The sequence below is a fragment of the Bombyx mandarina genome, chromosome 08 (assembly GCF_030267445.1).
Source record: "Bombyx mandarina strain Sakado chromosome 08, ASM3026744v2".
Taxonomy (NCBI): Eukaryota; Metazoa; Arthropoda; class Insecta; order Lepidoptera; family Bombycidae; genus Bombyx; species Bombyx mandarina.
Window position 1 is genome coordinate 13574474 of NC_143215.1, and position 14225 is coordinate 13588698.

The window sequence follows — 14225 nt, forward strand, 5'->3', positions numbered from 1 at the left end:
TGGTCTACACTTACCACTACACTTACCACTACACCAGACGGCCGTTGAATTATAGAATATTAAGGAGCTATTTAAACCCCTATTTTGAAACATTATTTATTGGTGCTCCACTTGTATTGGCCTTACCGTAATGTTATATAGCCTATAGCCTTCCTCAATAAATGGGCTATCAAACAAACAATTTTTCAAATCGAACCAGTAGTTCCTGAGATTAGCGCGTTCAAACAAACAAACTCTTCAGCTTTATAATATTAGTATAGATTTAACAACATATTTATCGCGAGATCCGTCATTGGACACACCGACCACGCTAGGGCATCGTAATGAGTATTCGACGTAATCGCCTATTTCCTCTTTTCCCTCTGTACATTGCAAAGCGTTGTTTTGTAAAACCGGTCCGAGGTCGACTGTAGAATCGATGATGCAACGGATATTATTATGTTTGGAATAAAAACACTTACCTGTTTAAATAGACAATGTTTGGAATTACGAGTTTAAAGAAGAAAGAGAGATAAACTCAAATTGTTGTTTTTAAACCGACATCGTGCATAGTTCATTAACAATGGACTTCAGAAATGTTAGGGTCATATCTACCTATAGCTTCGAGCTTGAATATTTGTGGTTTTAAAGATGAAATTTTGTGCAATAAATCTAACAAATAAATCTATACTGTAATCTATTCTGTAAACAACCGATCATGATGATGGTTAGCTTTGTCATGAATACATAGATTGTCTTTCAACCAGAAAAATGAGTACTGTTCCCAAAAGTCTTAATGGTAGTAGGGCATTTTGTGATCCCGCGGGGGCTGGTACAACCACCCTGCCGTTGTACTATAAAACTAAGACTAAGAAAACTAACTCATGTCGCAAGGTGAGTGACGGCATATGTGTTGTTGATGCCTATGGGCTCCTGTAACCACCAAACAACAGGAGGGCCATAAGCTCGTCTTCCCATATAAGCATTAAAAAAAGGCATGTAAAAGTATAATAGTATATAATATTAGCAATAAATTCAGTCAAACTATTTGCGATCCTTCTGGCGTTTAATTTATTTCCTTCCTCTTCTGATAGCCCTTAAAGGATGTTTCAGCTTCTCCTCGACGTGTAGGTGAGCTCACGGGGCTCAAAATGGGAGTGTTGCTAACACTGACCCTAGTTAGAGCAATGCTTCGCAGAATGTACCACTGGATCGGAAACAAGACCCACTGAGAAGATCCGGCGAGAAACTCAGTGGATTGTGTCTATGGGTTAATTTTCTCGTCGAGCCCTTCGTCACAAGCGACGGGTTCGGCGAGGACGGTGACCGGTGTTTGTGGTACCTAAAAGCACCGCTAATGGATCGGGAGGATCCGTAATGACGTGTATATGGCAACGTTTAGTCCTATTCACATACATACATTGATGTATCTGACATCAATGCCATTTCAACATTTCAACATCATTATTTTTCATTATTATTTTTAATTTTTTTTATTGTATTTTTTGACTTGTTTTTTCGGTTATATGTAAATATTTTTATTTATTTAGAAACAAAAAATATTTGAGAAAAAACAAAATAAAAAAGCCCGCTGAGTTTGTTTTACCGGTTCTTCTCAGGACTGTGGCTTTTTTTGGGAACCGGTGGTAGAGTTAACATTGTTATTTATATTTTGACATTCAACAAGTGTGTTATACTGACATCTAAGTTGAAATAAATGATTTTAAATTTGATCTTGAATTTGATCTTGGTGGTAGGACCTCTTGTGAGTCCGCACGGGTAGGTACCACCGCCCCGCCTATTTCTGCCGTGAAGCAGTAATGCGTTTCGGTTTGAAGGGTGGGGCAGCCGTTGTAACTATACTGAGACCTTAGAACTTATATCTCAGGGTGTGTGGCGCATTTACGTTGTAGATATCTATGGGTTCCAGTAACCACTTAACACCAGGTGGGCTGTGAGCTCGTCCACACACATAGGCAATAAAAAAAAAAAAACAATATAAATTAACGTATTCTCTGCTTTGTTCCAGATTAGGGTTTATATAACTCCAACGACGAAAACGATTCGAGCTTCGTGCTGCAGAAACTCTCAGCCCCTCGAAATATTGTATAGAATCGCTCGGTGACTGCCAGGCATTGACACATCACTGCACTGCTCTTGTATGATAAACGTCTTAGAAATAAAAGATTTAAAAAAAAAAACGAAAAAAATAATATAATACGAACTAACGCCCTCTCGGTGGCCACGAAGAGGGATATTTATTATACTTTATTATTATTATTATTATATATGCATATATAAATCGGAGAAAAGTGATCTCTAAAGTGACGTCACAATATTAATCTAATTGTGATCTTGTTAATTAGTTAGCCGTGTCGCATTTCGTATTGCCCGTATTTATTGTAGTTAATATTCTTTTATTACGTTGTAAATATCAACAATATTTATATGTTACATGTGACATCGCGTTATACTATAATACTAGTCATCGATCTAGTGTGTGTTTATTGTAAAATCATAATTTAATTGTTACTAAAAAATATATTTACGAAACATCAGTCGAGTGCACTGAAGGCAAGAAGGGAATTCGTGTTTGAGAGCAAGTTACGTAACTGTCAAGATGCAGACTCAATTAGGATCAGGCAATGATCTGCAGAGGAGCTACAGGATCCAGGACTTCGCCACGCCTGGCGTCATCATGAGGGAGCGGAGCTTCGTACGCCCCCAGTCGCATCACAACATGCATCATCACCAGGTAAACAGACTTAATAGAACTCAGCTTAAAAAGTATTTTCTTTGGTTTTCAGCAATCGTAGATATAATTAAAGCTGTTAAGGAACGCCAAATTAAATCGTAAAAATAAGCATAATTGTGTAGTTTAATTGTTTTATTTTGTTCTGAATTTTAGTGGTGGTAGGACCTCTTGTGAGTCTGCGCGGGGAGGTACTACCACCCTGCCTATTTCTGCCGTGAAGCAGTAATGCGTTTCGGTTTGAAGAGTGGGGCAGCCGTTGTAACTATACTTGAGACCTTAGAACTTATATCTCAAGGTGGGTGGCGCAATTACGTTGTAGATGTCTATGGGATCCTGTAACCACTTAACACCAGGTGGGCTGTGTGAGGTCGTCCACCCATCTAAGCAATAAAAAATAAAATAAAAAAAAGATATAAGCTCTAAGGTCTAAGTATAGTTACAACGGCTCAACTAGGTTCGAGAGAAAAGCTAACAAAACCTTCAACACATTAATTACTACAACTAATGTTGATACGATTATATACTGTAATAAAACTGCATGTTTTGCCAGGAAAACCTATTGCAATGCCTAATGCTTATAATAGAATAGAGTTATTATTTTTTTTACTTTGTTCTGTGTTCAAACTGGATTTCACCGGTTTCAATCGCGCCCTTGTGCATTTGACTATCGGCAAATATTCTGCTACAACATTCAATGTTTAAAATACAAGTGAGCGGCAATTGAATGCACCATTTATTTGTGCACCAATTATCTTTATGATTAATAAGTTTGATGAGCTGTTTTTCTTCAAATTTAGACTCTTCTCTCCCTGTTCAGAATAATTTTCAATGGCAAAGTCAAGAATTGTATAACAATTTCAATTTCATTAAACCTTAGTTCAATAATATGTGCTCATTAAAAATGGACATTATTTTTTAATTATTACCTTTTAAATTTTAATAAGATATAATTAGATTTATGCTTTCGTTCAATAGTGCGCGAACAAACAAAACAGAAGAGACAGAAAATAATCCAAAAATCGGTCATTAGTTTTTGGTCTATCACTGTTCTTTAATTAGCCCCTTTGTATTATTTACCATTCTTCATTGTATTTAGCCTAGCATTGTATCTAGCCGTAGTCTTTACCCCACGACACCTGCTTATAGTGTAAGTACTGTCTGTCATACCCAATCCTGTAGACCGAATGGTAAACAGTCGACGTCGCCCTAGATACGTCATTACGGATCCTCCCGATCCATTAACGGTGCTAGCTAACCCGTCGCTTGCAACGAAGGGCTCGACGAATGATTGAACCCATAGACACAGCCCACTGAGATTCTTGCCGGATCTTCTCAGTGGGTCGCGTTTCCGATCCGGTGGTAGATTCTGCGAAGCATTGCTCTTGCTAGGGCCAGTGTTAGCAACACTCCCACTTTGAGCCCCGTGCACTCATCTACACGCCAAGGAGAAGCTGAAATAGCCTCTCAAGGCTATCAGCATAGATAGGTAAAAAAAAGTACAGATAACATAAAGCTTTCATTGTGATCCTCATTGAACAACTTAGATCAGCAAAAGTGCTATTGCTGATCGAAGTTGTACAAACACACCCGTTTTTACTGGTTTTTTATATGTATTGATAAAAACATGAATGTTTTACATTGCGCGCTCTTGTTCTCCGAAATCTTCATTTTCACGAACGATTCTTTCGTAACCGTTAGACCGTAGCTGAAGTTGAGTAATTAATTCGTTCGAAAATGTTTTTGCTGCATATCCAAGCGATGCAAAATATGAATACTCAAAACCTATATTGACTTTTCAACATACTCTTTGTTGACAAATATCAAATATATATTTGCGTTGGATATGTGGGCGACTACCGCACCCAAAACCGAAACACGTAATCTAAGACCTTTTGAATGATTTGCGAAACGGTAAATTTTCAGGTATGGCTCAATTTTGTAATTTAATCTTTGGAAGTTTTTGTTATTTTAATATTTAATTTTGTACGTTCGAATCAACATCGGTTGTATCAAAATGTTTTGTGGTTTAATCTCGCTCGTTTATCATTTTTAATTTTATTATTTCCAACGTTGGGTATACCTTAGAATTTTCTTGGTGTCAGACTATTGGAAGTACATTTTGTCGTGTCATCAAAGACTTAGTGAGAATCGCTGGGTCACGCCGGATGCGGGTGGCAACGAACCAGCCACACTGGACATCAATTGGAAAGGCCTATATTCAACAGTGGACAGTGAACAGGCTGAGATGATGATGATAACGCGAAGACTGAAGAACATACGATACAGATCGCGTAGATTAATCATACTATAGTATCATCAGGGAAATGCGCATCGGCACTTATATGGTCGTGAGTTCGTCCGAAAGAGCTATGTCCCGTTGTGCGTTAGATATAACTTTTAGTTTTTGTGTATGGCAATCGGATTTTGACTGGATTTTCAACTGTATTTATTAGTGACATTTCCTAATCTAAGGAGGTCTGGAATAGTCTATATATATTATGGTAAATTTTCATCTTTCGCCTCTTCTGTTTGTTTTAACTCTAGGTTTATCATCGTCGAGTTTGACATTGTTTTCGTAAATTATTCTTATTCGTAAATTATAGGAACATATTGAGTGCTTAGTGCGAGTTTAAATTTGAGTTAACTTTTACGCGATCGAGAAGTTAAAAAACTCGCACTAAACACACTGATAGAAGTATTTTAAGTCTATTTATGTTTAACGATTCTCTTATATCTTCTTAATTTTATTTTATTAGTTGTGTTTGTTCATCAAACCTGACACCAGCCTGATGATGTTATTGTTAGTATATATTTGCGTTGTGGTTACTGCTGCCTGTGATGTGGTACTTACGAATCGAAAGGTGTTGCTACCTTCGTAGTCTGTGTGCTTAGTGGGAGTTTCTTAACGTTCTCGATAGCGTAAAAGTTAAGCCAATTTTGTATGCAGTTGGAATAGCGCCCCTAGCGGCAAACGTACGCAATTTTTTTTTTTTTTCCTACCTAAGCTGATAGCCCTAGCGGCTATGTCAGCGTAACCCTAACTTTAGTAGGTGAGCTCACGGGGCTCAAACCTGACGATGTTGCTAACACGAACCCTAGCAAGAGCCGTGCTTCGCAGAATCTACCACCGGATCGGAAACGCGACCCACTGAGAAGATCCGGCGAGAAACTCAGTGGGCTGTGTCTGAGAGTTAATTTACTCGTCGAGCCCTTCGTCGCAAGCGACGGGTTCGACGAGAACGGTGACCGGTGCTTGAAGTACCTAAAAGCACCGTTAGTGGATCGGGAGGATCCGAGATGACGTGTTTTGGGCGACGTCGACTGCTTTCCATTCTGTCCGCAGGATCGGGAATGTAGTTACCGGCGGCCACGATGAGAGGGTTCTCGTGTCGTGCCGCTTTATCGAAGTGGCGCATGGACGCCGACTGTATATACTTACTGATGGACTCTAAGTCCAGGTCGTCATGGAGGTCGACGTTCCTGACGAACCACGGGGCTCCGACGGCTATCCTGCAAAAACGGGATTGAATAATTTGAAATGATTTTAGGTGTATGCGGGCCGCGTGAGCGAACACTACACTTGCATAGGTCATGACGGGGCGTATGCAAGTTTTGTAGAGTGTCACCTTATTTCTAAGAGACATTTTACTTCGCCTACATATCATCGGGTAGAGACGTCCTAGAATGAAGGCGGCACGGTCGCGTACCGTCTTGATGTGGGGGCGGAATGTCATCCTACTGTCGAGGGTGACGCCTAAATATTTGACCTTCGGGGCCCACGGTATGGGCTGGTCGAACATCGTGATTGGGCGAACGGCGGGGGCGGAGGTATTGACGCGCCTAGTCGGGAGGGGGATGCTCAGCGTGGTGTTCGGAGGGCGACCCCTTTTGAAGAGCACCGCTGTGCTTTTCGTGGGGTTGATGTCGATGCGCCACTTCCGGAACCACTGTCCCATAGTGGTAGCTGCGGTCTGAAGTCGTCGATGAAGCAACGCTTTCTTCCTACACGAGTAGTAGATGGCGGTGTCATCGGCGAAGAGCGCCAGATGGGTCTCCGGAGACCGGGGTATATCATTGATATACAAACTAAATAGTAACGGGGAGAGGGCGGAGCCTTGCGGGACTCCGGCTGTGACGTGACGGGGCCGGGAACGCGTTCCCTCGACTCGATATCGGAACGAACGGTTCGACAAGTAGTCTCGTATGATGAGCACGAGTCTGTCTGGCACCCCCATGTTATACAGTTTGTATATCAAACCGTTGTGCCAGACTTTGTCGAACGCCTTCGCTATATCGAAGAAGAGGGCTCCTGTCGGAATGGGTTTCCGCCTGTTCAGCCTTAGTAAGATGTGCTCCGTGAGGCGGTGCACTTGATGGACGCACGAGTGTCTGGCGCGGAATCCAAACTGCTCGTCTATCAGAATTTTGTTCGCGGATACGAAATCCCAGAGGCGTTTACGAAGGAGCCGTTCGTATAGTTTGCCTATCGCCGGGAGGAGACTGATGGGGCGGTAACTCGCGGTTTCGTTCTTCGGTTTGCCCGGCTTGTGTATGCCGATAACGTCCGCTTCTTTCCACGCCGCGGGAAAGATGCAGTTCGTCATAGCAGCATTTAATATGGTGGCCAACATCGTTATCAGTTGGGCTGGTAACAGTTTAAGCGCGCGGTTGCGGATGCCGTCGGAGCCGGGCAAACGTACGCAAACGATCCCATTCCATACAAATATGAGCTAACTTTTACGCTATCAAGAACGTTAAAAAACTCGCACTAAGCACACAGACCAAAACAGATCGCTGTGTAATGTATCTTCTATCTATATATATCTATCTATCTATCTATATATATAAAAATGAATTGCTGTTCATTAGTCTCGCTAAAACTAGAGAACGGCCCGATTTGGCTAATTTTGGTCTTGAATTATTTGTGGAAGTCCAGGGAAGGTTTAAAAGGTACATAAAGATGAAAATGCTCGTAATTAAATAAAATAATAATTTTTGATGTGTCCCCCCCCCCCCGTCGGGCGGATTCCTTTTGTTTGTTTTAAGTTTATTTTATACACATGTTTAGGTCTTTTATTTATCGATTGAGGCACTACGAAGTCTGCCGGGTCAGCTAGTTCAGAATAAAGTTTCAAATACATTTTAGATGAATGTTGGAAGTTTTTAAAGTATGTATTTGAGTAGATACCGGTGAGTCATGAGATGGGTCATACAAATTTTATGCTACAAAGTCAAGAAGATTCCTCACAGATTCACACGATACATATTACTCACTTTTTGTCGATGAAATATTTGATTGCGCTACTGAGCTTAAAATAAACGATGACAGCTCATTAAGTCACCTTATTTGTTGGAAGCATTTTTACTAAATATATGCGTTTTTCTTTGTGTATGTACATCTTTTTACAAAGTAATTCGAAATACCAACTTAATGAATCGCTGTAGTAATGTGGAATGTTTATGTAAATATGTGCGCTTGTGACAGCTGACATTTCAATTGTTGTCAGACAGTAGATCAAATTTTTATTTCTAATTTTGCCGTTTCTAAAACCTATAGTCCATAGCCTATATAGCCCTACATACTTATTTTATAGAATATATAGTATACTTGTACATAAATTTACTAATTATTCGGTAGTTTAGTTTTGTAAATGTACTGACCGTCCAACAAAGTCCATCTAGAAATTTTGACTTTTATACACTAAAGCACATCATTACTAGACTGCACTGGTTCCACCAGCCTGATGATCTTCTGCCACGAAGTTCTCCAGCCTTCTTTCTTAGTACTTATTGCTTCCTACTTACGGCCTGGCCACGGGGATCGGCGGTGCGAACAGCGAAGCGGTGGACGAGGCGACCATTCGCGCAGCACCGTTTGCAGGCCACGGGTACTCACGTTCGCCGCCGCGACTAGTAAGGAAGTCCGACAGCGAAATGTCTATATCGAAATTATCTCGATATTGCTTACAAATTAATAGTTTTTTGGTTCAGGACCTATTATTTGGAAAAGATTGTGAAGTACATGATTTGAATAAGAATCGGAGTGTACCTATAGATGGAGAATTCCACAAGAAGTACGAGAAATACTTTGGGTGGCTAGACTTCCAAATAGCTGGTCTAGCTAGTATTTCAGCTATATTTTTTTTTATTGCTTAGATGGGTGGACGAGCTCACAGCCCACCTTGTGTTAAGTGGTTACTGGCCCATAGACATCCACAACGTAAATGCGCCACCCACCTTGAGATATAAGTTCTAAGGTCTCAAGTATAGTTATAATGGCTGCCTCACCCTTCAAACCGAAACGCATTACTACTTCACGGCAGAAATAGGCAGGGTGGTAGTACCCACCCGTGTGGACTCACAAGAGGTCCTACCACCAGTAATTACGCAAATTATAATTTTGAGGATTTCATTTTTATTACACGATGTTATTCCTTTACCGTGGAAATCAATCGTGAACATTTGTTGAGTACGTATTTCATTACAAAAATTGGTACCCGCCTGATATTCGAACACCGGTGCATCGCTCAACACGATTGCACCGGACGTCCGTTAGGCCACGACGACTTTAAAAATATAAAATAAAAAATAAATAAAAAATATAAAAATTTCGGTTTTAATTTTTCGCGGCGAAAACAACTAAACTCATTTAATCACTGTACTATTCGCCGCGACTACCGCTCGACTCCGTGGCTCGCGCCGTCCGTATTCATGCATTTGTTTTGCTCGCCCGCCGCATCGCGCGATTCGCTCGGTACATTTCGCCGGTCGCTTCGCCGGTCGCCCGTGCGCGTGGCTTGTTAGGTACATTTCTATGCTCTTATTTTAGTCGCTAGACGCTTCGCCGTTCGCACCGCGCGAATATTCGTATCGGCGAATGTCCCGTGGCCAGGCTGTTAGTGATTGAATAGTCGTCATCATAATATCTGTAACTCAGACCTCATCCTAAAGACTGCTGATATTTACTTTGTGCATTATTTAGGATCCAGTAACAACCCAATCAAGTAGCATGGATTTACTTTTCATCAGCCCAGATTAAAAGAGCATAAATTATAATAAGAGCACCAGATAAAAGGCAGTTCATCTTACATATTGTCTATATTTATAGATTAAATAAGTCCGTTTCTTTTGACAGTTTTCAAATAATGGGAAACGACGGAGTATGATCCTCACCAACGCAAAGGGAAAACCGACTCTAGAAATCTACAGGCCACCAGGTAATTGACCAAAAAGACTGAGTTAATTTTAAAATCAAAAACTACAGAGTAATGATACCTACTGGTAATTATAAAACTATAAACAAGTAAATTGTTCTCATAAATCTCATTGTTTTGTTTCCCAACAAGTAATATTACGATAACAATTATATTTCCCAAAAGTTTACCTACTTTTCAAGGTAAAATACGTAAAGTTTTAATCGTGTCAATTTGAATTTAAATACCTAATTTGTTTTTTTTAACTATTTTTTGTGTATTTTCTGAACCCCGCATCCTATTTGCTTAAAACATGATCCTTTTTTCATTTTCATTATATCTTGCACATTAATCCATTATATACTAGTTAATTTAAGTACCACATTATATTTTCTGTCGCGAAGCAGTCATGTGTTCCGGTGTGAAGGGTGAGACAGTCATCAATTAAGACTTCAACAGAATATCTGAACACCACGTCCACGGTCGCTCGTTCATAAAATTCGTAATTAAATACACTAAGTACCCAATTATAAGGTTCATTACATTTAATTTTACAAGCAGAATTGTATTATGTTATTATGTAAAATAATGAAATAAAAAGGCAGTACATAAATATCTAATCTTTTAAATAGATACAGGATCTTTTTGTATAAATTACGATCTCCTTTTACTGAAGCCGAATTGGCCGGCAAACGTCATAACGTAAATTTGGCGCCAAAATTAAAAATAAACATAATCTCGTATTTGGAACGGCACGCACGACAGTCTGATGTTTGTGACGTTTCTTGAAAGTCGGATTTTCTGAATTTTCTGTGGATAATAGAAAATTACTTTATTGTCGTAATGTCTCGTTGTATTGTGAAGCAGTCGTTAGCTCAGCCCGTGGTCGCGCCCGGGGGTCAGGTTACGCCGGTGTCGGTTACACAAGTGTCCGTGAGTTCGGTGTCTGTGACGTTACCTTCGGTTCCACCAGTTTGCGATGCTTCAGGTTTGAGACATTTGCTCTTATTAAAACGAATACTCTAAATTTAAAGTATCATTAGAATAACAAGCATAGATTTCAAGTAGGTTACTATATAAACGGATGGCATAATATTATATAGCCTGCCTCTAATTTAACTAAGAGCTCTGTAAAATGTACGTATTATATTTCACTGAAATCATTAGTGTATTACTGCGTTCACATTCCGTGAAACCACAGTCGTTAGTGAAGGTAACTTTTAGCTGCATCAGCTCGCAAAGTTCTCCTCCCATCCCGTAATAATAATTGTCCGTCTTTCAACTGTAAGCACTAGAAAACAGGTTTATTACGAAAAACAGGACATTCAACAACAACAAACAATTTCATAGGAACGTATTGATCAATTTGGGTCAGATATTCATCGAAGTGGGGAGTTTATTGATTTTCCTCACTAATTTCAATCCATTTATTATAATTATTTTTATTTTTGTATTAAATAAATCTCTCCGCATTTTTGTTTATAACATTTGAAAGGGATGCAACGGAGCGCTTACAATAAATTACAGAAATACAATAAGTTATTCATGAAAGTTTTTCTCCTTAACACAGCGAGACCATTTTTATACAAGCCCAAGCGTTTTAATATAAATAACGCCATTTGTATTGCTTCTTCATGGCCTTATTGTACTGTGTGAGGTCGACGCAGCATATCTGATATGGTCTCTTAAGACAATCAGCTAAGGTAGAAAAGAAAAAAACAAGCCCTATTTTCTATTCAAGGCCTACCATACGTCATCACTGCACTCACTCCCTTCTCCCGCATATGCTCTTTAGCACAGTCAGTCCCAAGTCTTTAGAAAACCTCAGTATTGCTATCGATTATAACGGGCAACATAAAAACTAGCTAGGTTGAAGTGAGATAATAGAATGGGTCTTTGGAGGAACAGTTTAGCCGTGTCCGGCTCGACAGTCTATTGATATGCACGGATCGTCACAAAGTCTCCCGATTATGTTTACTCAAAGGTAAACCTTGAAAACATTTTTAAAATATTAAAATCAAGTGCCTCATATTGCCCAGGCCTAGGCGTTAGAAGCACAAGCGGGTTTTTCCCAAGAAAATGCAATGTTTTATTTGTCAAATAATATAAATAAAACACTCTTCATATTAAAAAAAATATCATAACACATCACTGAAACGGTCAGTCATAAATAAAAATGTACACTATTTTGCGATCTATATATTTTGTTTGCATCATGTAATCAAAGTTAATAGTTTTTAAACTAGAATATTGTTCGTTTAAGAAGGAAATGCGTTTTTAATCACGTAATGAAAATGTGTTTATTATTACGCAAAACTATGTATACAAGTCGATTAGCTATTTCCTTACAATATTGCAAAAATGATTGTGATTAATTTACAACTGACGCAACTGCTGCTTATAGTAATTTTTATTGGACATTTTTTCCAATTTTCCAATTCACTTTGAGTTTTATCGGAGTCACTTCAGATATATTGGGTCATGATCCCGTTCAACCACGAAACTTTTTTTTTATTGCCTTTGTAGGCAGGCGAGCATACGGCCCACTTGATGGTGAGTGATCACCGTCACTCATAGACGTTATCAATGGCAGGGGCAGAGCCAAGCCGCTGTCTACCATTAAGTACTCTCCGCTTCGATCAATATTGATCGAAGACTCTCCGCAAGCATCGTTTGAAGAAGGACATGTCATAGCGCTCGGAAAACACCGTGGAGGGGAGTTCATTCCATAGCCGGAAGTCTAATGAAGAGGCTAGTTCTTAATGAGTAAAATGTTGTCAGCCTCAGAGACATTTTTGGTTGGTGTTGCTACGTGCTTGTTGTCAAACTTCTGAAAATAAAACACGTTTGAAACTCCAGCGTTGTTGTGTGCAACACGATTTCCAGCTGAATAAATCTGTATTTTGAGATATGTCGTGATCGTATCTGGCAATGTTCCATCATTATTCATTCATTTGAACCTCGTGCTCGTAGCTGTCGCTTCCGGTGATGGTGACGCGCAATCATGTACCGAAAGCCTTTTTATGACTACGTTTGCGATAGATGAATTTAGAAATTATTGAAATTTATCAAGGATGAATAATTAAAATTATATTTTACTGGTGGTAGGACCTCTTGTGAGTCCGTGCGGGTAGGTACCAGCACCCTGCCTATTTTGTGGCGCATTTACATTGTAGATGTCTATGGGCTCTAGTAACCACTTAACACTAGGTGGGCTGTGAGCTCGTCCACCCATCTAAGCAATAAAATAATAATAATAATAATTTCCAGACATTGTCATTCTTGCTTTTGCTTTTCAAATATCTATTTCCTAATATATCCTCTTATTCATTACAATCATACCCATATTCCAACTTCATCATTATATTTATTTGAATCATGAATACTTTAGCAGACGCACATCACTAGTAGTATCATTCTATCGATCTTTCCTATCACCCTCTTCTCTTGACGAGCCGCGTTGACCGCCAGGTGTCCGCACAGACGGCGTGGTGTCAACGAACGCTGGTGCCGCCTGTACGACCACCACGGCTGCCGGCAGTGGTGCTGCGGCCACCAACAAGCTGAATGTGCACGCAAAGGAGTTCACAATGGCGAAACCGATTGACCTACACAATAGGTAAGTTAGATTATTACCATAGCTGGCGTTACACTTATGATTTAATAAATAGTAGTTTAAAAAAACTAACAAAATACGCTTTTATAGAAAATCCAACTAAAAAAGTAGAAAATAAATTTGAATTATAATAAAAATAATGTAAGAAAAAATGATTTTATTGTAAAAAAGCGTGGTCTGCTTTTCAGGATATTATCAAAATAACTCTTCTACTCATATCTGTTCATAAAATATTTATAACTACTGATACCATGCACCCCATGCTTTTTTACAATAAAAGATTTTTTTTTATTGCCTGTGTAGGCAGACGAGCATACGGCCCACCTGATGGTGAGTGGTTACCGTCGCCCATGGACTTCGGCAATTCCAGGGGCAGAGCCAAGCCGCTGTCTACCTACACTATTTTTAATTCAAATTTATTTTCTATTTCTTAGTTGGATTTTCTATAAAAGTGTATTTTGTTAGTTTTTTTAAACTATTATTTATTTTTCATTTTTAGTTGAATTTCAAATTTTTCAATATTTTTTTTTCATTTTTTTTTAAATATTGAATTATCATCGCTCTGAGGACCGAAGTATACCAAATTTCGAGTTAATCCGACGTTTTGAAGGGGGTCAAAATCATGTTCAAAGATTCCGTTACATACTAACATACGAACGTCTGAAGCTAATAAAAGCGTATT

The 14225-nt window shown here is 39.2% G+C and overlaps 1 protein-coding gene across 4 annotated transcripts in view; it reads left to right on the forward strand.

Annotated features, from left to right (window-relative positions):
- LOC114247257 (uncharacterized) overlaps positions 1-14225 on the forward strand; it is a 51167-nt gene that overhangs the window by 17978 nt on the left and 18964 nt on the right. The window contains exons 3-5 of one of the 4 annotated variants that reach the window (XM_089729253.1): positions 2009-2734; positions 9870-9951; positions 13399-13546. In XM_089729253.1, the coding sequence (XP_089585379.1) occupies positions 2600-2734; positions 9870-9951; positions 13399-13546 (365 nt within the window). In that variant the 5' untranslated portion in view covers positions 2009-2599. Of the gene's footprint in view, positions 1-2008; positions 2735-9869; positions 9952-10755; positions 10916-13398; positions 13547-14225 lie in introns of those variants that run through there. The other 3 variants (XM_089729254.1, XM_089729255.1, XM_089729256.1) reach the window with 3 other exon arrangements.